The following is a 24201-nucleotide window of genomic DNA, read 5'->3' as shown; positions in this document are numbered from 1 at the left end:
TCTTTTCGATAAGAGAATAATAAAGAGGAATTTATCAAAAGTACCAGTTAGTTTTTAATGTTCATGATCAAGAGTCATTTTCATGGTGTTTGCTATAATACTGGGGATTAGAACAATATAAGCAGCACATTTCTCTATAGTAATCCAGTAGATGTTCTCATCTCCATTACTGTCAGGTCTGTCTTCCTCTGCACCGCAATCCAATCCCACAAAGCCCCTAAGTTGCTCTTAACTAATCATGCCATTCTACTATTTGTGGCACCAAGTCACAGCACACAATCAACACCTATACATAATTACTGAAATGTAATTTTGCCTGACTAAAAAGAAAAATCGCTCCCAAATAGAATTGACTGCATTGGAATTCCCAGCTGAGCCCAGAGCTTGTTAACGCTGCCATCAATCTCCTCTTCCTCATTCCTGCCTCTTTTAGCACCAAGAGTGATTGCATGCAGCATTGGCCGCCCTAGGGAGGGAAAATGTGTTTCCCTAAAAGCATGCTGGCAGAGAATCTCGGACCACCGGCGTGTTTTTTACTGGAATCAACCTTGTAACTCAGTCCGTAAGGTTCTATCCCGCGAGAGCCGACAACCCCTCTAACCTTGACACAGCTGCGGGACAGATTGAGGCAAAGATACATCCTCTTTGAATTCTCTCGTGAACAGGCCAGGTGCAGGTCACACCGAAGAGCACTCATTAGCCCGACTTGCTTATTAACCACAAAAAAGGGCAGTGAAAGACAGAGGCTGTCAGTGTGAAGGAGTGTGAAGGAAAGAATTCCTAATTTACCCAAATCCTCGACTAATCCAGTGAGTCCCTGTTCCCTAATCCTCTCTGTTCTCAAAGCAGGAAGCAGGAGAAAGATAGAAGCTGCTGGAGAGGCATTAAGAGGAAAGATTTTGCTTTGCACTTTTTTTTTCCTGGAAGAATAGCTCAGATGCGGACAGAAGTTTCATGATGGTCAGTCATTATCTTTAAAACCCACTAGCACGGTTAGAAAATGCTAAGGTCAAGCTGCTCACACTTGCAACTGACCTCCCATAGAACTACTCCCTCATGATTTACAGTGCTTAACAAATTTATTAGACCCCCCTAACCCTAACCAAAGTAAGGTTTATGCCACAGCTGCCCTAAATTAACAACAGTGGTAATTACCAAAATCATTTTTTATTTTTCTGCAATGGTTAATACACCAATATGTAGAAGCTCTTCAACCAAAATGATATTTTTAATGCTAAAATGTAATTATTATTGTTATCCATGAATTTTCAAATTTATTGATTTACAAAAAAATCGAAAAAAATAGTTATTTACTTGCATTCCTTAACAGAAAAATGAGTTTTAGTGGTTGAATGTTATGCTTGATTAATTTCGTACTTCTCAGAGAAGCCCAGTGAGCCGGCTCAAATTTGGGTGAATTCAGTTTGAAATCCCTCATTCCTGTTCAAAATGGTAAAACGTGGAGAGCTGACTGAAAATGAAAGAGTCCGCATTAAAGCACTTGATGATGCTGGATGGTCTTTGAGACTTATATGACAGATGGTCTAATAAATTTGTTAAGCACTGTATGTCTCATTCAAACAATGGGATATTTTTGTTAATTATCTGGCCCTGTGGTACGTTTATTCATTCATAACTTATTCTAACATAAGAGTTAAATAGGATGTTAAACTTTGCCAGAGGTGATTGGAAAAAGAAGAGATAAGCCATTGCCTTCAGTGGTTTAAAATTTCTTAACTAGTATTTGATAGATAGCCGTTAAATTCATTACCGATAGCTGTGCCTCCCTTAGGAGTTTTCATCAAGTGCCACCATCAGGTCAAAATATTCAAAAGTCCCGAATTTATACAGGTTGGTTAGCGTCGTCATACAGAAGAGATTACCCTATTTTAGCCATTCTCTCTTTGTTTTTTGCTCTGCTAAATAAATCTTGCAACATAACAACAATAGATGTACATTGTGTGCATGAATGCATGTAGCTTTGTAGAAGGAAAGCACTGCCAAGATGCTCCTGAGTAAGGCATTGGACTGTAAATTGCTTGAGCACTCTTATATGAGCCCTCTACTCTAAATGTGTAAGTATTAGGGTAGGATCCTGTTTATGAATGTGTTTTTGTGTATTCCTGGCATTTGTGTTAAGCCTGCTCAAAAAACTGAGTGTTTAACCTGAATTTGTCTTTCTATGGTTAAAATACTGTACTGTGCCTATACAAAGTATTCACCCCCTTGGATGTTTAACCCTTTTATTGATTTTATAAATCAGCCATGGTCAATATAATTTGGCTTTTTTGACAAAACAAAAAACAACTTAATGTCAAAGTGAAAACAGTGCAATATACAGAGGTGCAGCCAACTGGTTCTAGTAGTCTCACAATTAGTTAAATGGAGATCACCTGATGCAATTATGGTGGAAGAGATTAGCGTGGATGCTGCTATAGCATCAGTTTTAGTAGAACTTGAAAACATTTCTTCGTTAAAGAGGAGCAAAGAACAACATTGAGTTCCTTTTTTTGCAGAAACTTTGTTTTTGCCCTTCTCTCAACCAGATTCGGCAAGAGTCTAATCGTCACGTGTTTTGTTGCTCTGATTGGCCTGTAAAGATGTGACAGGCAGAACGTTCATCCAGTCACCCTCCGAGTTTTTTTCCAAAGGCTCTGCCCTTTCCCAAACCCTGCCCATGGAAGGTTTTCCAGATGGATGTTATCCGGCGTGTCAGGTTAGAACATCCCTTGAGTTCAGTTAAACCCATCATGAAGAAATGGAAGGAATATGGTATGTGTAAACCCGCCTAGATCAGGCCTTCCTCACAAACTGAGTGACCACGCAAGGAGACTAGCAAACGTTTCGAATGAAACTCTAGAGTTTCCTTTAAAACTGAGTTCGCCAAAAGGCATGTGGGAGACTCCAAGTTCTATGGTTGGATGAGACTGAAATGGTGACGATGCATTGTTTGTCGTACACCAAACACTGCACATCACCACAAACACACAATCCCTAATGTGAAGCACAGTTGTGGCAGCATCATGCTGTTTCAAAGGTAGTGGATAAAATGAATGCTGCAAAATATAGGAATATCCTGGAGGACAGTCTTATTCAGTCTGCAAGAGAACTACGGCTTGGGAGATATTTTCTGGCAAGACAATGACCTGAAGTATACAGCGAAAGCTACACAGAAATAGTTTAAAGACAGCAAGGTGAATGTTCTGGAGTGTTTGGGTCAAAGCTCAGACCTCAATCCAACACAGAATTTGTGGCTGGTCTTGAACAGGGCAGTTCACGCCAGATCCCTGTGCAGCCTGACAGAGCTGGAGCAGTTTTGCAAAGAAGAATGAAGTAAACTTGCAGTGTCCAATTTCTTCTTCGTTTTCTTCTCCTTTGTCCATGTTTTCTTACTTCTTTATCTTCTTCTTCTCCCTCACACAGCTATTGATGTGGCTGTTTCACTCAGCTATGTTTTAATATAAAAACATCTCTTAAATTCATCATGGCTGCTAATTTCTGCATTTCTCTGATTATATCTGGTTTATGTGCCGTATAAAAAGTCCATGTGTGCTGGTTTATTGTGGTAAACAAAGAGAAAGGTCTGTTTGATTGTAATGAGTTACTCAGTTAACAGTTTTCACATTTCTTTTCTTGTTTGGCACAGAAATCGACATTGAACGCTGTGTTCGTGAATCCATTATCTTCTTCTGCTGGACCCCAAAGGGCGCTACATACAGACAGCATGCTCAGCAACCAAAGGCAGCTGGTGACAACGGCTTTGTGAAAACGGCAACATACTACTCATCAGACTACCAGGATATACCAAAAACAGACCTGGTGAGTTTTACACAGACACCATGAATGTTTTAGATATAACAACGAGGCCAGACATTCAAGGTTGTTAGATAGATTTTTAACTTTGTTATGGCACAGACTTCAAACATGAAGAGCAGCAGACTGTTGCCATTCATGTATTCTGTTTGATCGGAGGATTTAAATATTTACTACTTCTTACCTCGTCTTGATAAGCAATTTCTACAATCAACACAATTGTATAACAGCAGAGTCACTCCAGTAAGCCTGTTGAGCTGTATTGATTTTTCATGCTAGAATGAATCTCAGCGGAATAAAATGGTACTGCTTTAAACAGTACATAGAAATCTCAGTTTTTTATTTTCAGAGGCCAAATGATATTGATTTTTTTTCAATGAGTTCTAAAAATCCAGATGCACAATTCAAAATGTCTCACTATAACTACAGCTTTTTTATATTAAACCCTTTCATTGTAATGAATAGGACATTTAACATTTCCATTTTACAGATTTATACCGTTTATACTTAGAGAGAACAACACAACAAATTGTGTTATACTCCCTGGGTAAAAATCCAATAACCTGAAAATTTTGGAATGGCTGAAGCCACAAGAAACACAATTCAAACATGAAATTGAACCCTGCATCATAATACATGTTGTCTTTTCTAGACTAGCATAAATGTCTTCTGGATGTTTTTGCTCAAAATTAGATTTATATCCTACATATTTTTTAGCTGATACTGATTTGCTAAACCAATATGTAGGTTTTTTCCAAATATTTATTTCATAATGTTATTAGATTTTTTTTTATATTAACACCAAGTCTTTTCTGTAGTACAGTCATTGTGATAGAAATCTTTTTAGAAACAGGCATAAAACAAGGCAAACAATATTTGATTTGATTTAACTGTAAATGATAGATCATTTTCAAATAAAGACCTTCAGTAATAAAACACTGAAATTAGTTTTTTTTTTTTATGTATAATAAATGAAAAATGTACTCTCTGCAGTACCTGTATCTGCATTGTTGAGGGGTATAAAGAGTCTCCCTATTAATGAGACTTATACTTTGAAAATGAAATAATTTACCTGCTGACTCCCTGTGACAAACCTGAGAATTTGCTGTAAATAACACAAAAACCCACATTTTTCTCAAAACGAAGCAAGGTATAATCCAGACTTAAACTTCAGTCCTTGCAACAAACTTGTAAAGTTTAAGTAGGCTATAATTCAAAAAGAAATGTAATAAAAAAAAAAGAACTTATGCAGAGGTGGGTCTGTTGCTGTTGCTTAAAAACTCCACAAACTTTCTTTTGCATTCTGCTGATATGTATGGCCAATACCGATAACCGATATTGTGAAAAAAAAACATGTTGGATTTCTACATTTTGAGGAAATTTTAGAAATAGATTTACATGTAGGTTGCCATGTTTTGCAATGCATTTTGAGTAGTCATGTCAAATGGCTGTTTTTCTCCCTATGGAGTGCCAACCTTGGAGCTTTTCTCATATTTACCCAAAGGTAGTTGTTGTGTAGGTCGGCGTTTCTTTAATGTAGATGGAGTTAAGTACTCTGGGAGGAAATTAGCACCTGCCACCAGCCAAATGCAGGTACTTTTGATCAGTGTCAGGTGTATCTGCTCAACCTACCAGCCACTGGGGCAGGTAAATAAAAGTAGCCTAACCTAATAGAGGGATTTTGTTACAGTAAATGGCACAAATTTTGCTCCTTTCTTCTGCTTTTTCCTTCTGACAAATTGTGCAAAGCTGAGTGGACCTACACGCTCAAATCCACATACTCTTCCCCATGTCAGAGCTGCTGTGAAATGTTTACAGGTGGCTCTGTGCTGGGATGATTTGACTCAGTATTATATCGGAGTGGTTCACTGCAACTGGTATGTCTTCTAAAAGTGTGTTTGAACCAATGTCTTGCTTGTCGCCAGTACAAGGTAGTTACCCAAAGCCTGAACTTTGGCGTGGGACAGCAGAAATCATGTGAAATGCATACATAAGCGAGTAGTGAGTCTGACACTCATAATGCAGGAAAATTCTTATGAATTTACAGTGCCCCTGTAGGAAGCACAGCAAACATTTACATGGTCAAATACAGGATAAATTATACAAACTAGAAAAGCACTCGGAGAGCGCAGACCTCCACCATTAGCCCTATCTCCTTTCCTTTAAAAAATTCCTGGATCCAGATGGTGATCTGTATCACTCCCAAAATCTAATCAGTTCTTCTTTATGCCATTTCTGACATTTCCTGAAAATGTCATCAAAATCTGTCCATAACTTTTTGAATTATGTTGCTAACAAAAACTAACAAACTAACTGACTAAAAAACAAACCCTGCCGATCACATAACCTCCTCAGCGGAGGTAAAAAATGGTTTAAAACTGAGCAACAGTTTGGATCATTTATGCACAATCTCTCTCTTCTCAAATTGCTTATAACTTGAATACTAGAAGCCTTGTTATATGTTATACCTTAATGAATAATGCTGCTGGTATAAAAATAGTGTGTGCTGGTAGATTTTTGAATGCACCAGCCAGAGTGGCAGGTAGATGAGAAAAGTCAAATTCTAACCCCGGTGAATGTGATCAGAAAGATGTGAAAAATGAAACCATTTGACATCAGTACCTAGAGTGCATTACACAACAATGGCAGCCTACATGTTAATGTTTTATCAGGTCTTCTAAAAATTTAAAAATCTTGTCCGTTTCTTTATAAGAAATATAAAAACAGACACTGATGATGATTAAATATGCATAATGTGTCATAGGCAGGGATTTCACAACACAATAAGAGCTTGAAAACAATATGATGTTTTGTGCAAAGACGAATAGGCAGTATCAGCATTACATTAAACAAGATATTTGAGTGTTTTTCATGAAGTAGTGTTACTCCGTTGGTAAATAATTAATTATGCAGAAAACATAACCTAAAACAGTAATCCCCTTGCACCCAAAAACATCTTCAAAGTGTTAATACTTAGTTCTAAGAGTGGTTTATTGATGTCTCGCTGTCTTTCACAGTGGCTTCTTTTTTTGTACCAGCGGCACAGGATTGTTTGTCTTTCACACTTGAATGCATCTTGTCCAGAAAGCTCACAAGCACTCTTGTCAGCTCTTATCTGCTGTGTGCTCAACTGATTGCAGTAATCTTTCTCATTCTGCTGAGGCTGAATGAGAAATAGGTGGGTGGTGGCATTGATCCATGGTCGCATCTATCTGCACCTCACCTTTTCCCTCAGGCTGGAGCGCGCTGTGCTATAATGTCACTGGAATGACCACAGACGCACAGAGTGCACTAAATCTTATTGTACAGTGTGACTGTATGCAGGGAGGAAATCTCCTGATCTACAGCAACATGTTGATGCAGAAACTCTTGGCAGTCATCACAGAGCCCTCCAGCAATGGTGATGATAATAATCTGATTTGATGCATTCACATGCACTTCAACAAGCCTTTTCCTAGAAAAACCTTGTCAATATAGTTCTGTCAGTTGTTTGATTTCTTTCCACAAGAGCACAACTAAACTCAAACTTCCTGTTGTTTTCAAAACTGTGTAATGTAACAAAACAGGCTGCAACCGTCATAAAACACAGCAAAGAAGTTTTAAAAACAAGCTTTCTTGTTTGCAACATGGCATTGTGTTGAGTTGGCTTTGCTTATGCAGGTGTTGTCCTGCATGCTGGTTAGTGGTCTCCGTCTTTGCATTGTCTCTATGACCAGGACACAGTGACGAGCTTTAATCAGCAATAATCTGCTTTTGGCCTCAGTTCTGTTCTTCCTCCACTCCTACCAAAACCCTGAGCCTGCTGGATTTGCGTTTGGAGCGGGAGTTGTGCTCAAGGAATTCCCAGATACTAGCTGGAGAGAGAGTTTCAGAATTAGTCTGAGTGATTTCCAGAAGCAGGGATTCCACTCAGCGCTTCTTGTAAACCTCACCTTGACCATTTTCACTGACACTTTCTTAAGTACTGTGCTATTTATTTATTTTCTCCTGTCTAGCAAAACACTTGAGCACTTTATGTTACAAAACTGTGGCTTCCTCTCAAGGCAACACAATCATTTGTAAGTGATATTTACAAAAGACCAGTCAGAATTTGAGAATCTGGTAGGACAATGGTCTTGTTAGTTTTTAGGGTGCTGTTATGAAATTTTAAAGGTGCTTTGTCAAATTTATGTCACCCACTTCTGTTTACCAACCATCAAATTAAAAGCATTAGATGTCATATTTTTACAAGGGGAAACTGAAATTTGAACTGAAATAATGGATGCAAGCATGTGATGCTGCACAGTGCTGATACTGGTGCTGTTAGGTAACAATGATACCCTGGAAAAAAAACTATGTTTTAACTGATGATGCCTCTTTAAAAATCTTTGCAAAAATTTAAGTGATAGACTGATGTGTTATCTGTGTAAAAAGACACTATGTTAGCACCAGGTTAACTCACCCTGTTAACATAGCTACTACCACAATAAAGCAACCTAAAAACTCCAAATAAGGGTTAGGGCTAGATCATTTATTTAAAACTGAAATCCAACCATCTTGGTTTATTTGAAGTAGTTGAAGAAAGAGAAAAGCCTCCACCTGGAATAATACAGTGTTGTCCTCCTGTGGTTGATTTTTCCTCCCTGCAGCGGCAGTTGTGTTTACTACAGCTGCTTCAAGCTGCATTAGCTGCAATGCCCAGTAGCTTCAGGTAACTGAGATGGTGCCCCACCACCACTCCAAAAGATCCATGTCATTCAGCATGACGAGATTCTGTGTTGAATAGCTCTTCTGTGAATTAGCCAGAGGTACATTTTCCCAGCCCTCAAAGTCGACTGCATCTTTCTGTAAGGTCAAAAACCAGTCTCCTCACCCAGGCTGCTGTGTCACTGTTTACATCACTCATCTTTCTTCAGCTACTGGTTGTGGCTTCATTATTTCCCGCATCAGTAACAAAACCAATATCCTTCCATTCTGTCAATTTTTCTGCTTCGTTTTAAACTTCCTGAAAGATAAACTTTGTCTTAAGTCCATAATCTCTATAGCATGAATATTCATATTTTAGAGATTAGCCCTGTGCTGCAGTATGTAGATAAACAACCCTCAGCACTCACTGAACAGGAAGTAGCATGGCCACATAAAGGAAGTAGGTTGCCGAGTCATGACTTCAAGTTTATATTATAGCTCTAACGGCAACACATCTTAAAGCAACACAATATATAATATGTTGTTATTCACTATTTATTTATTTGGTTACTGGCATACTTTCCAGCTGGACATTTTGGTCGGCAATGTCTTGTTTGGGAAATTTAGACAGAAGTATTTATTCAGCACTGGTATGGAATTTGTAGAACAGTGGTACTCAACGCGTGGCTCTTGAGCCACATATGGCTCTTTTGTGATGATTTGTGGCTCTTTTAGGTCTTCATTTAAAATATTTTTCCCCCAGAAAACCCTGAAAAAGGTAAACTTTAACCTCAGAAATTATCCATTGCAAGTTACCTTTTTGCCAGTTTTAATCCATTTGTGCTGCTTTTTAAGCCTAAAATTTGCCACTTTTTTTGCCCCTTTTCGCCAGTTTTTGTCCCTTTTTTTCCTGTTTTTTGTAAATTAGAGCTGGGTGATATATATACATTTTAGGTCATTTTGCCCAGCTCTAATTTGCAATTTTTTGCCCCATTTTTTGCCCCTTCTCGCCCATTTAATCTGCCTTTTCCGATTGAATGACACTGTATTCCCCATTTTTGCCACGTTTGCCCATTTTAGTCTATTTTCACTCATTTTTGCCATGTTTTTACAGTTTTGTGACCATTTTTGCCACTTTTACTCCCCATTTTTGACATTTTTCACCCAGTTTTTGTCATTTCATGCCTATTTTGTCACTTCATCTTTTTTTTTTTTGCCACTTCTTTGCCGCTTTTTGACCATTTTGCCGCTTTAAGTTAGTTTTATTGCCACTGAAACCCAGTTTTGCCACTTTTCACCACTTAGATTGTGGCTCTTGCAACAGTATTTTTCAACAGTTTGGCTCTTTGGTTGAGCAGGGGTGTTTTTACCACCCAGGAAAAGCAGGGGTGAAGGGAACTGTGTGGTGTCACAAGCAAACGGACTAGAGCATTAGAAATTACCAGCTCTTAGAGCCACTCTAACATGTATCATAATGATTAAATATGTCAGAATGATATTGATAGTTGAAGCTGTTTTAGTACAGCAAGTCCACAGCAGCAGGCTGTCCCTGTCTGTAATAACGTTATCAGTATGTGTGGTATTTGAGGGATCACAGTTCAAGGGCATACAGTGTTGGTTTTCAGCCTTGCCCTTAACATGCATTGATTTCTGTGCATCCTCTCATGTTATAGACCTGTGATACTCAACATGTGGCTCCTGAGCCACATGTTGGCTCAAAAATATTGAGCAAAGTCTCTTTGTTTCTATGCATGGTGCATCACTTTGTCTGATTCAGATCCAGTGATATCTGCTTTTTAAGGCACATTCAGGCAGTACGTTTTAAACTCAAACCATGATGTCTTGGGAGAGCTACAGCTGGTGTTCATCATCAGCATAATGTGAAGAGGAAGGTATTGATGGTAAGGCCACTTAAACAGATGCTTATAAGACTTTAAAGGGGAATAACAAGGTTACAAATAAATGAATAAGAGTCAGTATGAAAACGCAAAGAGTTTCAAAGTAGCAAATAACAAAGAATGCATAGAGGGTTCTCCTCTAAATCACTCCAAAGGTCGTTTTAAGTCTTTTGCTTCAGGCTAGAATTAATAAAAAATATTCTGTCAAGTAAATGATAGTAATTAATTCAATATCAGTCCACCATTAATTTAAATAACTAAAATGGCAAACAGAACAGGCCTTGCTGTGAAGCCTTTTTTAATGTTGTGGTATAAAATGTCCTGAAAAAACCCATCTAAAACTGTCAACGCATGATCAGGACAAAATGATAACTTCCTTTTAGTCTGGACATGTAGAGCCGCAGTTATACAGTCATGTTTGTTGTGGTTCTCTTGTTAAAAATGCTCTAGCTGATACTGTAATGAGACAACAACACTGCTGTATGTTTGTGCTACATGCTTCCCTGTTGGCCCCCACTCTGTTAACTAACCAGCAGGCTCAGTCAACACATTCTTGGCCCTCGTACCGAACAGACATCCATCTCACTGGACAGCTGCTGCCTGGTCTGCTCACTCTGATCGAGTGAAAGGAGGAAACAGGCTCTCCTTCTCGTCTCTCTTACCCACAAATAAGAGAACCTGAAAATAGCTAAAACAGATGATATTGCTCAAGCTGTACCGTTGATTGAATGAACGCTGTTCAATCTTTGACGTGGATTCTGTTTGTTGGGCAGCTACTTCAAAGTTCACCCTCCACACCAGTGATAGAGCAGCTCTTCATGAATGCAAATACTGTCAGCCTCAAAAGCATGCATGATACACGTTGGAATTGCAAACCATTGTAAAGTACTGTACATACAAAGGATGGTGTTGGTATTGAATAGAGAGTTTTCAACAGCATTGAGTCATTGAAATTCACAGACAGTGCATGGGATCTTGGACTTTTTCCCCCTGTGGATCAGCAGATGTTTTGTTCAGCTGGCAGAGGTCACATTTCAGTGATTGAATAAATGCATGTCCATGAGGAAACAGGAATGCTCCCTGGTTCCAAATTTTAAACGCTAGTGCTCCACATGCACCATGGAGAAGTAGAACTAATAGCAAGGAGAGCATGCCCACCTAGGGCTGATAGCTGAAATACGATTTGAAATAAAAGTGTAATAGTGGTCAGTGCTTTATAGGGTTTTGCACAGAGCTTGGATCACAATAACACAAAATCATCTATTATATAGAATAAATGATGCAATCTGAGACAAAGATACTGCAACAGAATGGAATGCTGTGAAGCTCATTATGTACGCTTTTGTTGACCAAATGTTTCAACCATGAAGAAATTCTCTATAAAATTCTGCAATCCAGTAAACTACAGCTAGTAACTCAATAAAGAATAATGATGTAGTTGAATGATTTCTCCTGACAAACTGTCAAAAGACTCAATCCTACAAATGCTAAAGACCTGGCTCATTCACAGCAGTAGTAAACTTTTGAACTGCAGCATACAGTCCATATAAAAGAGTATTTATCCCCTTGAATGTTTTACCCTTTTTTAATTTTGTAAGTCAGTCTTAGTCAGTATAATTTGGCCTTTTCAGCAAAACATTTTTACAAATAAACTGGTTTAATGTCAAAGTGAAAACAAGTTTCTACACAGTATTGTCAATTAAATAAAATATGTAAAGTGACTGACCTAACTCAACAGAGGTCCAGCCAATTGGTGCTAGTAGTCTCACAATTAGTGAAATGGGGATCACCTGAGTGCAGTGAATGTATCTCCGGGGATTGCTGTATAAGACGGCTGTGTCTGGAAGATCCAGTCACTGGTTAATCTGTATTCCTGGCTACCATTACACCATAAAGACAAAAGAAAACACTCCAGGCCACTCAGAGAAAAGGTTATTGAAAAGTATAAGTCAAGGGGTAGAAACAAAAAAATTGCCAAGGCACTGAACATCCCTGGAGTTCAGTTTAACTCGTCATCAAGAAATGTAAGAAATATGGCAACCTATGTAAATCTGCCTAGATCAGGCCATCCTTACAAACTGAGTAACCATGCAAGAAGGAGACTAGCAAGAGAGGCTGCAAAGACACCTATGAATACTCTACTCCGGGTTCTTGAGCAGTCAAAGCTTTATGGAAGAGTGACAAAGAGAAAGTCATTGTTGAAGAAAACTCATATGAAATCTAAACTAGAGTTGAATGTTCTTTGGTCTGATGAGACCAGATTGGTGCTTTTTGGCCATCAGACATGCAGCTATGTTTGGCAGACACCAAAAACTGTACATCACCACAAATTCACCATCCCCACTGTGAAGCATGGTGGTGGCAGCATCATGCTGTGGGGATGCTTCTTTGCAGCCAGCCCTGGAAGGCTTGTAAAGGTAGAGAGTAAAATGAATGTGGCAAAATTACGATAAGTTCTGGAGGAAAATCTTGTTCAATCTGCAAGAGAACTATGGCTTTACAAGATGAATGTTTGGTGGAATTTCAATCTGTCTTCCTGTGTGACGATTTTCATAGCGTTCAGTGAAGTCCACAATGTACAATCTCTGTCCAGCTGTGCAGCCCTTTTAGCACTATTTATTTACACCTTTTAGAGTTTGAATCCTGTTAGCTTCCACTATGGTTCTTATCATTCTTATCAGTACAGTACTGTTTTCTTTAAATGCGTGGTTATAACCTTTATGACCTAATGTTGAAAAGTGGTGCCAACAGCCTGGTCTGTGTAGCTAATGTGTGTAGCCCACTAATTTCTGTTTAGTAAAACAGCTGCTTGCAAAACACAATGCTCTGGGGTGAGTTTAAATCACTTCAGGGCAGGTGCAATATGTGATGGCAGTGCATTTGCATCAGTGACAGCATGCGCCTCATTATTTCATAGTCAGTTTATTAGTTACACTGATCAAGAGGACCCATTCAATTATTGGTAGAAAATATGTATTAAAAGGGCATTTTAAACACTGGATTATAGATTTTTTGTTTGTTTAGTTGAGGTATTGTGTGATTACCAGCTATATTTTGCTGTTCCATTGTGTTGTCTTGGACTGTTGAAGAGGGATTGGACTCAGCAAGCCAACCTGTTGGTTTGCTGTCCAACCTATTAGCTCTGGGAATTTACCTAAAAAAGAGATTGTTGATACAGACAGCCAAAATGAGCTCCCAAGGTTGCTGGACTGAGAAATAGGGAAAAGAGCTTGGACATCTGGCACAAGCTGCTTCTCCTTTGTGTCAGAAAAGAGGCAGCATGGAGATTTGGGTTCTAATTAAACTGCTTCCTGGACATAGATTTTCTGGCCCAGTCAAACTGGGCAACACTGGAACTTTCTGGAGGGATTATTTTTCCAATTTTCCCTGAGATTGCCTTGGGATTTCCAGCACAAACTGGAAATATCTCTTGGGAGAGGGATGTCAGGAATACCTTGCTCAGCACATAGTCACTAACTCCAGATCTTTGATAAGTCAAGAGAAGCATGGATGCATAACAACAGTAAAACTGTGGTATTATAATGTCTCTTAGCATTTCAGAAACAAAACTTAAAGTGCAAAGAAGTTGCTTATGAAACACTAAAGCAGCATTATATTTCAGCCACTGTATCTCAGCTGCCAAAGTGCACGCCTGGTATCAGATTCTGTCTTTTGTCAGCAAAAATAGAGAGGAATTTTCATTACAGGAGGCCACTCTTTGCACCCTCTCTAAGAAAAATCATTCATGCTCGAGCAATAATGGTGGCTGCTGTGTAGCAGAAACTAAAACAGAAAATATATGAAGATGTTTGCTTTGAAATCCTTCTTCATGTGGAAACGGGGGTCTGTGTTTATGTGTGCAGAGGCAGTAAGGAGTATTCATTGTCAGCACTTTCTCTGATCTTGGCCTCAATTATCCTCTTCTTCTCTTGTCTCACTTCAGTCTCAAGAGATACAAAGCTTCTTAGTCAAGAAATTATGCTCAAGCACCCTATGAGCGTTTTTTGATAGGTTGTGGAAATCCTAGGACAGTTAAAAACAGGCACCATTCTCTGAGAGAATCATTGACCATGTCATCAAGCTTTGTCAGACCCTCCCAATTCAGCATGTTAAATGATCTTGTATTTTTTAGCGACTATGTGTACCAGAAGCATTTCTATGTCATCTTGCTCACTGACACACACCACTGCAGAGGATTTGTGTCTGCTTATCAGCGCCCCCAGTTTAGCTTCGTCACTGTCAGGCCAGTCAAACGTGAATGTGTCATTAAGCCACACTCTGCTGGCACACAGCGCTCATTGCGACATTTAAGTCACCATACAGAGCTCCATCAGCCCCGGGCAATGACAGGCTGCATATTCTGACTATTTCTGTCACTATATTCTGCATGTATGGGGACATTTATGTCAATTTGTGGCAGGAGAGAGGCGTCAAGTGCTTTACTGAGCAAGCCCTTTAGGTGCTGCCAATCACCTTTGCTGAAGAGCATTAGAGATGTGTGCGACTGGACAACTAAATGATTAAATATCCTCATTCTCGCTAGTCAGCTCAAGAACTACAGATCTGTCAAAATAATTTTACCATTTTTATTAATGTTGGCTCCCTGTGGAAGTCAAGTGGGGTGATGCAGCCACCTGCCACAAGCAGGGGCTGCACCTTGGGTTAATGGGCCTCTTCTCCTTGCTTTCTTGCCCATATAAACCAGCACAGTAGATGCTAGGGATGGGAAATTTTGATTATTTTAATACTTAACCCTCTAAGACTAATGTGTCTGTATGACAAAAAGAAACACGCTATTAAAAGTTAAATAACTTTTAAACCATAAATTTTAGCCACTCACTCCTTTTCTCTGTGGAAGCCCTCCATTGTGCCGTTTTAATTACGCTATGTCTTCATAATCCTTACGGAGGCTTTTCTAGCTAGCTAGAACTTGGGTGACTTTCCAGAGTCTTGTAAGGTTAAAGCCAAACCAGTAACTCCAACATTTAACTTCTTTTTATCCATTTTTTAATCCAATGTCTTTACACTTAACTCATGCAGGAAACAGCTTGAATAGTTTATCATGTTTTCAGTCCAAACTCACAAAAAACACTTGATTGGAGCAATACCTCAGCCATGTGAACATTAAACTTCAAAGGGGGTCCAGTGCTTGGACTGCTAACATCAACTACAATCATTAACCTAAAGAGTAATACGAACTTGGCACAAAAAGTAAGAAAATTGGTGTTTGGTAGATTATTTCTTTGTTGTAACAATGCTTCTTGGCAATAAATCTTATACTGTTGGAAAGCCTGTTTATTTCTAATGCATGTTTCTTACAAATGTGGCACCATTTAAGAGGGAAATGAACAGTCTTTCCAACGGTACAAGAATTATTGCCAAGAAGCATTGTTATGACAAAGAAATAATCTACCAAACACAAATTTCCTTACTTTTTGTGCTAGGTCTACATTACTGTGCAGAACATTTAGGCATGTTTGGGGAAATTTAGGCTGAATTAAGGCATGTAATGGTGAGTTAACTACCTGATGGCACCATAGGGTGGAAAGGAGGATTGACACAACTCAAGTCATGCTTTGGATGTTCTTGCACATTACCAGGTGCATTGGAACATAATCCTAAGAAACATTTTAAAAAGTCCACACCTTTAGGGCAGAGTCAGGTGTGGATGTGGTGAGTAAGCATGGCCTAGAGTACTGTCTGGTCACGTAGTAGGGTTGCCACAAGCACCTGGATGTCCCACGGTACTGATAACCGCTGGCTGTCTCTGGGCGTATCACAAGGTATGGAAAGGCCTGGACAAAAGAAATGCCATTGAGCTTGACCTTGGCTGCAGGTTGACATGTGTGTCGTCACCTGTAAAGCTTGACTCTTGCTGCCCCCTTTCCCCTCTCCAGACCCTAGTTGTGGCCCATCAGGCCCTGTGATTAATCCTTTGGTGGCAAAACGTATGGCACAACATGACTGAACATTCAAAATAACTATCTATTTCAATAATTTATGCATTTAAAATAAGCACCAGTTACATCATTGAAGACTGTGATGAACTTATTGAAATACTTAGAGTAGGATTATAGACTGTGTAAACTGTGCTTATTTTTGGAGGTTTTCCAATGGTTTTCTCATCTTTAAACTCTTTCACATGTCTGAATTTAAGTTTTCTTTTAATCAGCTGGTAAATTAGTCGGTAAGAACATCCTCAAACAGCACGCCTTTTCACCACCTGTGTGTGTTTTTAACGATCAGTCGGATCAGATTGATCTAGTGATAAAAGATCTTAACCTAGCTGATGACCCTCCCCACAGAAATCAGAATTCCTGTAAACAAACACAGCATGTCAGCTACACACCCATCTATCACTTTGTTGTTTTTATATGATGTGTACAGAAGAGATTAGGTTTGGCTGGTTGTCATAACAACTGCTTATCTGGGCTCTCCTGATAAGTATCTACGTTGTGCTTGAAAGGCTTTTTGTGACTCTGGTGAGTAATTTTTTTAAAAGCATTCCCTGCCGACTAACTGGCAGACCCACTCCCACCATTTTCAACATTATTTTGTTGGTGTGGAGTATTTTAAGAAAAAAATGGTTGAATATATGGTTTTAAAGTTTCTTTTTCTGTAATAAATAGTTCTTATCGTTTGTTTTGTTTTAGGTTGACTTGCCTTGTACGTCTCACACAATGAATTCACTGTTAGTCAGAACGATCCTGCTCACTACTTTTTACAGCATGAGATGCTTTGGGTGCTCTGCGGGCATGTTTTCAGCTTTGGGTATGACATTTGATGGGGCTTGCTGTTATCGTTATTCATCACAGTGTAAAGACGTGCCAGCTTAGGATGTTTTGACCCAGCTGAACACACATGCTGTCCAAAACCACACAGCATTTCATTTACCGTTGAGGAATTGGATGCTTCCTTTGGGTTTGGGTGCCGTTTTCTGTTGTTCAAGTAATATAATTTGAGATTAACTAACATTCACTGATCACTTTATTAGGTACATGTCCAAGTAGACTGCTTTTGAATGAAAATATCTAACCAGCCAATTTCAAGGGAGGCAACCAGTGTGTTTGGGCATTAAGACATAGTCAAAACAAATGCTGAAGTTCAAACCAAGCACCAGAATGCAGAGGAAAGATGTTTTAAATGACTATGAATAATGGGATAATAATGGGATTTTAACACACAAACATCTCTAGGGTTTAGAGAAATATTCAGTGAGCACCAGTTCTCTGGACTACATTATCCTTTCCACATTATTAAGCAAATTACATTTTTCTCTTATTTTCCTAAGTATTACAGCAAATGACAGTCAGAGTATTTTTCAAGTCATCAGCCATTAGAGCATAATTCAAATGTTTTTGACCAAACTTCATATGATAATTTTTTTTTTTTTTTAAATAAAAACCTCAAAATGCACTTTTCACATATTCCACATTATTAAGCAGGCCACAGGTTTCAGCAATATGGGAAAGAAAAAGGATCTCTCTGCTGCTGAAAAGAGTCAAATAGTGCAATGCCTTGGACAAGGAATGAAAACATTAGATATATCATGAAAAATTAATCGTGATCATCGTACTGTGAAGAAATTGGTGGCTGATTCAGAGCACAGACGGGTTTGTGCAGATAAAGGCATAATGAGGAAGGTTTCTGATGGACAAATTCATCAGATTAAGAGAGCAGCTGCTAAAATGCCATTACAAAGCAGCAAAGAGGTATTTGAAGCTTCTGGTGCCTCTGGAGTCCCACCAACCTCAAGGTGCAGGATCCTCCAGAGGCTTGCAGAAATGGTTGCAGTGGGCCCAGAAACACATGAAGACTCATTTTCAAACTGTCTTGTTGACTGATGAGTGCCGTGCAACCCAGGATGGTCCAGATGGAGGAGTAGTGGATGGTTGGTGGATGGCCATCATGTCCCAATAAGGCTGTGATGTCAGCAAGGAGGGGGCAGAGTCATGTTTTGGGCCAGATTCATGAGGAGAGAGCTGGTAGGTCCCTTTAGGGTCCCTGAAGGTGTGAAAATGACCTTGGCAAAGTATATAGAGTTTTTGACTGACCACTCTCTTCCATGGTAAAAAAGGGACTGACCACTTTCTTCCATGGTAAAAAATAAAAGAAAAACCGTGCCTCCTGTAGCAAAAATTTCTTCATGCATGACAATGCACCATCTCATGCTGCAAAGAATACCTCTGTGTCATTGGCTGCTAAGGGCAAAAGCAGAGAAACTCATGGTGTGGCCCCCATCCTCCCCTGACCCCCGACCCTATTGAGAACCTTTGGAGCATCCTCAAGCTAAAGATCTATGAGGGTGGGAGGCAGTTCACATCAAAACAGCAGCTCTGGGAGGCTACTCTGACATCCTGCAAAGAAATTCAAGCAAAAACTCTCCAAAAACTCTCAAGTTCCGTGGATGCAAGAATAGTGAAGGTGATGTTGAAGAGGGGCTCCTATGTTAACATGTAACTTGGCCTGTTTAAGATTTTTTTGATTGAAATGGCTTTTGATTTCAGTGAATATAACCTCCTAATGCTGCAAATTCAACACATGACTATTTTAAGTTCTTTACAACCAATAAAATCCTTAAAACTCTGCTTAATAATGCTTAATAATGTAGAACAGTGCATTTTTCAGGTTTTTATGTTTTTTTTAAATAACAGTTATCATTACGAAGTTTGTTCAAAAACATTTGAATTATGCTCTAACGGCTGATGACTTGAAACATACTCTGTCATTTGCATTAATATTTAGGAAAATAAGAGAAAGGTGTCATTTGCTTAATAATGTGGAAAGCGATGTAAAACACCTTGCTGATAGCAGAGGTCAAGCTAGTAGGAAACAGTTATAGCCTGACCCCATGCTTGTAGGGTTTGGAGACCTGTTGGCTCTGAAAATCTGTCCTTTTATTTCATGTAGAGTGTCAAAGTGAACCACAATCAAGAACACATCTGAGACACCTCACAACCTCCAAACTGAAAGTCTAGCACGTTTGATTTTTCTCCTCATCAGTGATGCTGTCCAATAGGAGCGCAGAGCCCCGCAGCAGTCATAAATATCGATCCATCGATCTTCTTCCATTTATTCGAAGTCAGGTTGCAGTGGCAACAGGTGAAGTAAATCAACCCAGACGTCCCTCTTCCCAGCAATGTTTTTCAGTTCCTTCTGAGGGATTCCAAGGCATTCCCAGGGAAAATGACATATATAATCTCTCCATTGAGTTCAGGGCCTGCCCTGGGGTCTTCTCCCAGTTGGACACACCTGAGACCTCCTGGAGGCATCCTGATCAAAGCCCTAACCACCTCAACTGGCTCCTTTTGATGTGAAGGAGCAGTAGCTCTACTTCAAGATTCTTCAGGATGTCAGAAGTCCTCACCCTATTTCTATGGCCGAGCCCAGACACCCTCCTGAGGAATCTTGTTTGTACCACCTGTAGCCGCAATTTTATTCTTTTGGTTATTACCTAAAGTTTATGACCATAGGTGAGGGTTGGAACATACTAGATTGACCAGTAAATCGAAAGAATCGGCTCAGCTCCCTCTTCACCACAACAGTCTGGTACAGTGCACTCCTGACGCTGCAACAATCCACCTGTCAGTCTCATGGCCCATTCTACCCTCACCCGTGAACAAGACCTCAAGATACTTGAACTCCTTTATATGGGGCGAAGACTCACTGGGGTTGATAACACTTGAATTTGGATTGAAAAGCATTATCTCTTTGTAATTTTGTAATTTTTATAATACCGTTACCATCAAAGGCAAGAAAAATACTGTGTTATGATTTTTATATAGATTTTTATATCACCCAGACCTATTACATGCATTAGTTGCTGGCATGTGATTGGCTGATTCAAATTTTGTATAAATGACCTGAGCAGCTGACCAGGGGTACCTAATAAAGTGATTGTTGCATGTAGAAACTCTGTTTCCCACTTTTCAGGTTTTAATGCCTTAAGCTTAGTTATCTTTAAAGGGTATTAATCTGTCTCTGTGTCCTATGTAATACTCTTGTCTTCTCATTTTTGGGTTTGTGTGGTAAAAATGGGAAACTGTGATGCAAAGCAACTATAACTGCTGTAATTCTTCCATTTCAGCTAATGTTTCAGTAGATATCTATGTATAGTAGATAGTGTGCACTTAATTTAAGATAGTGGCCACTTAAAAATTCAGCCTGATTACCCTGGTTTGGAGTTTTTTTTTTATCTCACCCTGCTAAAGTTTGCATGGGCAGAATTAATATAACAATACTGCAAACAACTCACATGAAATGGCATTAAAATCTACCTGCACCTCATCTGCCTTTGTGCAACTTGAAAATCATAACAGCTCTTACATACACATGTCCAAATTATGTCTTATGTCAACATGGATCGCTATCTAAATAGAAGGAATCCAACATTTTACGGTTGGTTTCCACCTGTTTGCTAACTCTGCACAGGCAAGTTTTTGTAAGCAGGTGTGTTCAGTCCCACCCAACTTACACTCCAGCTGAACTAACTAAATCTCTTTCTTTATTTGCTTTGCATGCTCGTCTTTTGTTTCTACTGAACTGGGTATAAAACTGTTTGCCTTTAATGGCTTTGTTTGAAGATGTGCAGCACCAATACAATGTTATTTTGTCATTTTGATACAACTTTAATGAAGTGGCACACTGAATTTTCCTTCGATGCATCCAGTTAAGGTCATATTTCAGCAATGCTTGAAACAAATGGCTTAGAATTAATCAAAAACTTAATTTTGAGATAAAGTTGAACAAGTTAGATTTTTACTGTACTCAGCATAACTTTCCGTCCATCACAATGCAAATGAACCGATACCAAAGCAGCAGCAGGAGGGATTTTTATAACATTAGGTTGTGCTGTGTTTTTCTATCTGACAGCAATGTGACAACCAGGACTGATCAGTGGAGGGCACACCCTCCACTTCAATGACTGCAAACCTGTACATTTTTCTGTCACTGAAAGGTCTGCTGCCAATCCCAGGCTCTACAAAGAAGAATAAACAGAGAGAAAGAAAATAAGAGGGCGATGTTCTTCAGCATTCTATTCTTCCTGCAAATATTTCCCCACCCACTTTCTTGGCTACACTTCCTACTGTCATTTTGTAGGAAAGACTAATGGCTTTAAACTACAGCTTTACGGGTTGGTGAAGTCGTACAGCTGTTATGTAGTAATTCTAGTTTAAAGGCTAATTCTGGAGGAATTAGCGTGTGCTGCAACAGTTTTATGTTGCCATCAAAGTAAGGACCGGTTAGTGTCTCTTAGATCTCTGCAAAGCTGAAATGTAGGGTTAAAATGTAAGCTGTCATGAGTCAGTCCTGTAATAAACGCTGCATTTTTGACAGACGTCACCATCATGTCACAGACATGTCTTCACAGTTGTGTTACTGTAGAAGCTCATGTTGTTGCACTGCATTATAATCAGTACTTTGTTTCAGTGTAACCAAATTCATCCTCATCCACTGGCATTTAATAGAGAATGATTATGATGTGAATTGAATTTGTTGAAGTTGGTAAGAAACAATATGATATGAAATGACACAATGCAGTACAATACAAAATAATGAGATGAAGTATCAAGGGATGCAATCCCATAAGAAACAATGCAATATGACATGCTTTAATATATGAGTCTGTATGTTATAATACTGTATGATGCTATATGATTCAATTTGATATGATAGTCTTTCTGGCAAGAACTACACACGATCAGCTATCACTTCTGTATTATTAATTATGTATACCATACAATACAGAATGGTACGATGTGGTACAATAAATGCAATGCAGTGCATTCCAACAATACCATATGACACTATACATCACAATGTGATGCAATGTGATGCAATACGATGTACCATACAATACCATACAATACAATTTGGCAAATTAGGATGTTATGATGCAATGCAATCTGAAACAGTGCGATACAATATAATACCAAATGACACTATACAATACCACAGTATCAAATGATATAGTACAACACAATATGAAATAAAACGATCCACAACAATTCCATGTATGATCCTATACTATGTGATACGAGACAATACGCCATGAGACATATGATACTAGACAACACATCACAAAACCATACCGTATGTTATGATATGATACCATACAATATGATACCATGCACTACGATATGAATCAATTCATTACGATACAATACCATATGACACTATACAGCACCATACCATACCATACTATACCAAATCCTACAATACAGTATGGTATGATAGCTTAAAACAGGTCCTTGATAAACACAACAAACTATCAGTGTGACCATGGGGAAATTTGTCTTGGTTAAGTGTTAAGTGGTTAAGTGTTGCATATTTTTGCCAGCCTTCACATTAGCTTTAATAAATAGCTCAATAACAACAAACATTCCACATGTAGAAAGTAATACAGTATACACTATATTCCACATTTGAATTACAAGGTCTGCATTAAAATGCATATTACATGCTACAATGTAATTTAAGTCTATACGATATGGTATGATACGATGGTCTTCATTGTATTAGACAAAGAACTTAATAAAATTAGCTTTTGTCACATTATTAATAATTTAGTATGATAGAATACCATACACTACAGCATGCTGCATAAATACAAATTGATAGCTACCAGCACAGTATTATTAATTTAGTATGATAGAATTCCATACAATACAGCATGCTGCATGGCGCTACAATAGGATGCAATACAGTGCAAAATGTTTCAGTATGATTCCATTCCATAGGAAATGATATGATATGATATGGTACAATACAGTGCCATATGACATCATATAATATGATGCAGTGCAGATAGGTTCCCATAAAATACAATGTGATAAATTAGAATGCTTTTTTTGATGCGATGCAATTTGCAAAAATGGAATACAATACAATATCAAATGACACTTTATGATACCATAGTATCAAACGAGAAGGTATAATATGATATGATATTATACTGTACTATAAATACGAATTGATAGCTACCAGCACAGTATTATTAATTTAGTATGATAGAATTCCATACAATACAGCATGGAACATCGTAGTATATTGGGTTGCAATGGGATGCAATATAATGCATTCCAATATAAAAGGATTCAATATGATATGATATGGTACAATATAATGCTATATGACACCATACATCATGATATACCAGATGCAATTCAATGCAAGCAATGTGACGGAATGCAATACAAATGCATGAAAATAGATTTTTTTTGTGATGCTATGCAATCTGGAACAGTACGATACAATACAACAACAAATAACACTATAAGGTACCGCAGCATCAAATAATTCAGTACAACATGATATGAGACGATACAATATGAAACGATGCGATGCAATGCGTTGCAATACAGTATGATACGACATGATACAAACAACACAATAGAGTAAACCATACCATTCGTTACAATAGGTTATCATGCCATCTGACACTAAATTGGTTCATAACGATGCAGTGCCATATGGCACCATTCATCACCATACCATACCTTTCCAAACAGTATGGTGGGATACATAAAAACACAACTTTAGAAAACACAACACAAATAATTATGTCACCATGGGCAAATTTGTTTTGGACTTGAGTGTTGCATATATTTGCCTTATTTTTACTTTTGTTAAAGTAAAATAACAAACAACTCACATGTGGACATTGATACAATTTACAGTATATTGCACATTACTCATATTGCACAAGATTTGCATGAAAATACAAAAAAAAAAATCACCAAGAAGAACACTATAATGCTAATGCATAACGTGTACTGAAAAGACAACAAATCATAACAAGAACAACACATCAGTTTTGTAAAGA

The 24201-nt window shown here is 38.5% G+C and overlaps 1 protein-coding gene across 1 annotated transcript in view; it reads left to right on the top strand.

Moving 5' to 3' along the window:
- tbck (TBC1 domain containing kinase) overlaps positions 1 to 24201 on the top strand; it is a 97878-nt gene that overhangs the window by 45612 nt on the left and 28065 nt on the right. Inside the window, exon 23 of the mRNA XM_041785922.1 lies at positions 3647 to 3819. Coding sequence (XP_041641856.1) covers positions 3647 to 3819 — 173 coding nt within the window. The remainder of the gene's footprint in view (positions 1 to 3646; positions 3820 to 24201) is intronic.

Source organism: Cheilinus undulatus, linkage group 4 (genome assembly GCF_018320785.1).
Source record: "Cheilinus undulatus linkage group 4, ASM1832078v1, whole genome shotgun sequence".
Classification (NCBI taxonomy): domain Eukaryota; kingdom Metazoa; phylum Chordata; class Actinopteri; order Labriformes; family Labridae; genus Cheilinus; species Cheilinus undulatus.
The sequence above is the reverse complement of the archived record's forward strand: the minus strand, read 5'-3'. Positions and strand labels throughout refer to the sequence as shown.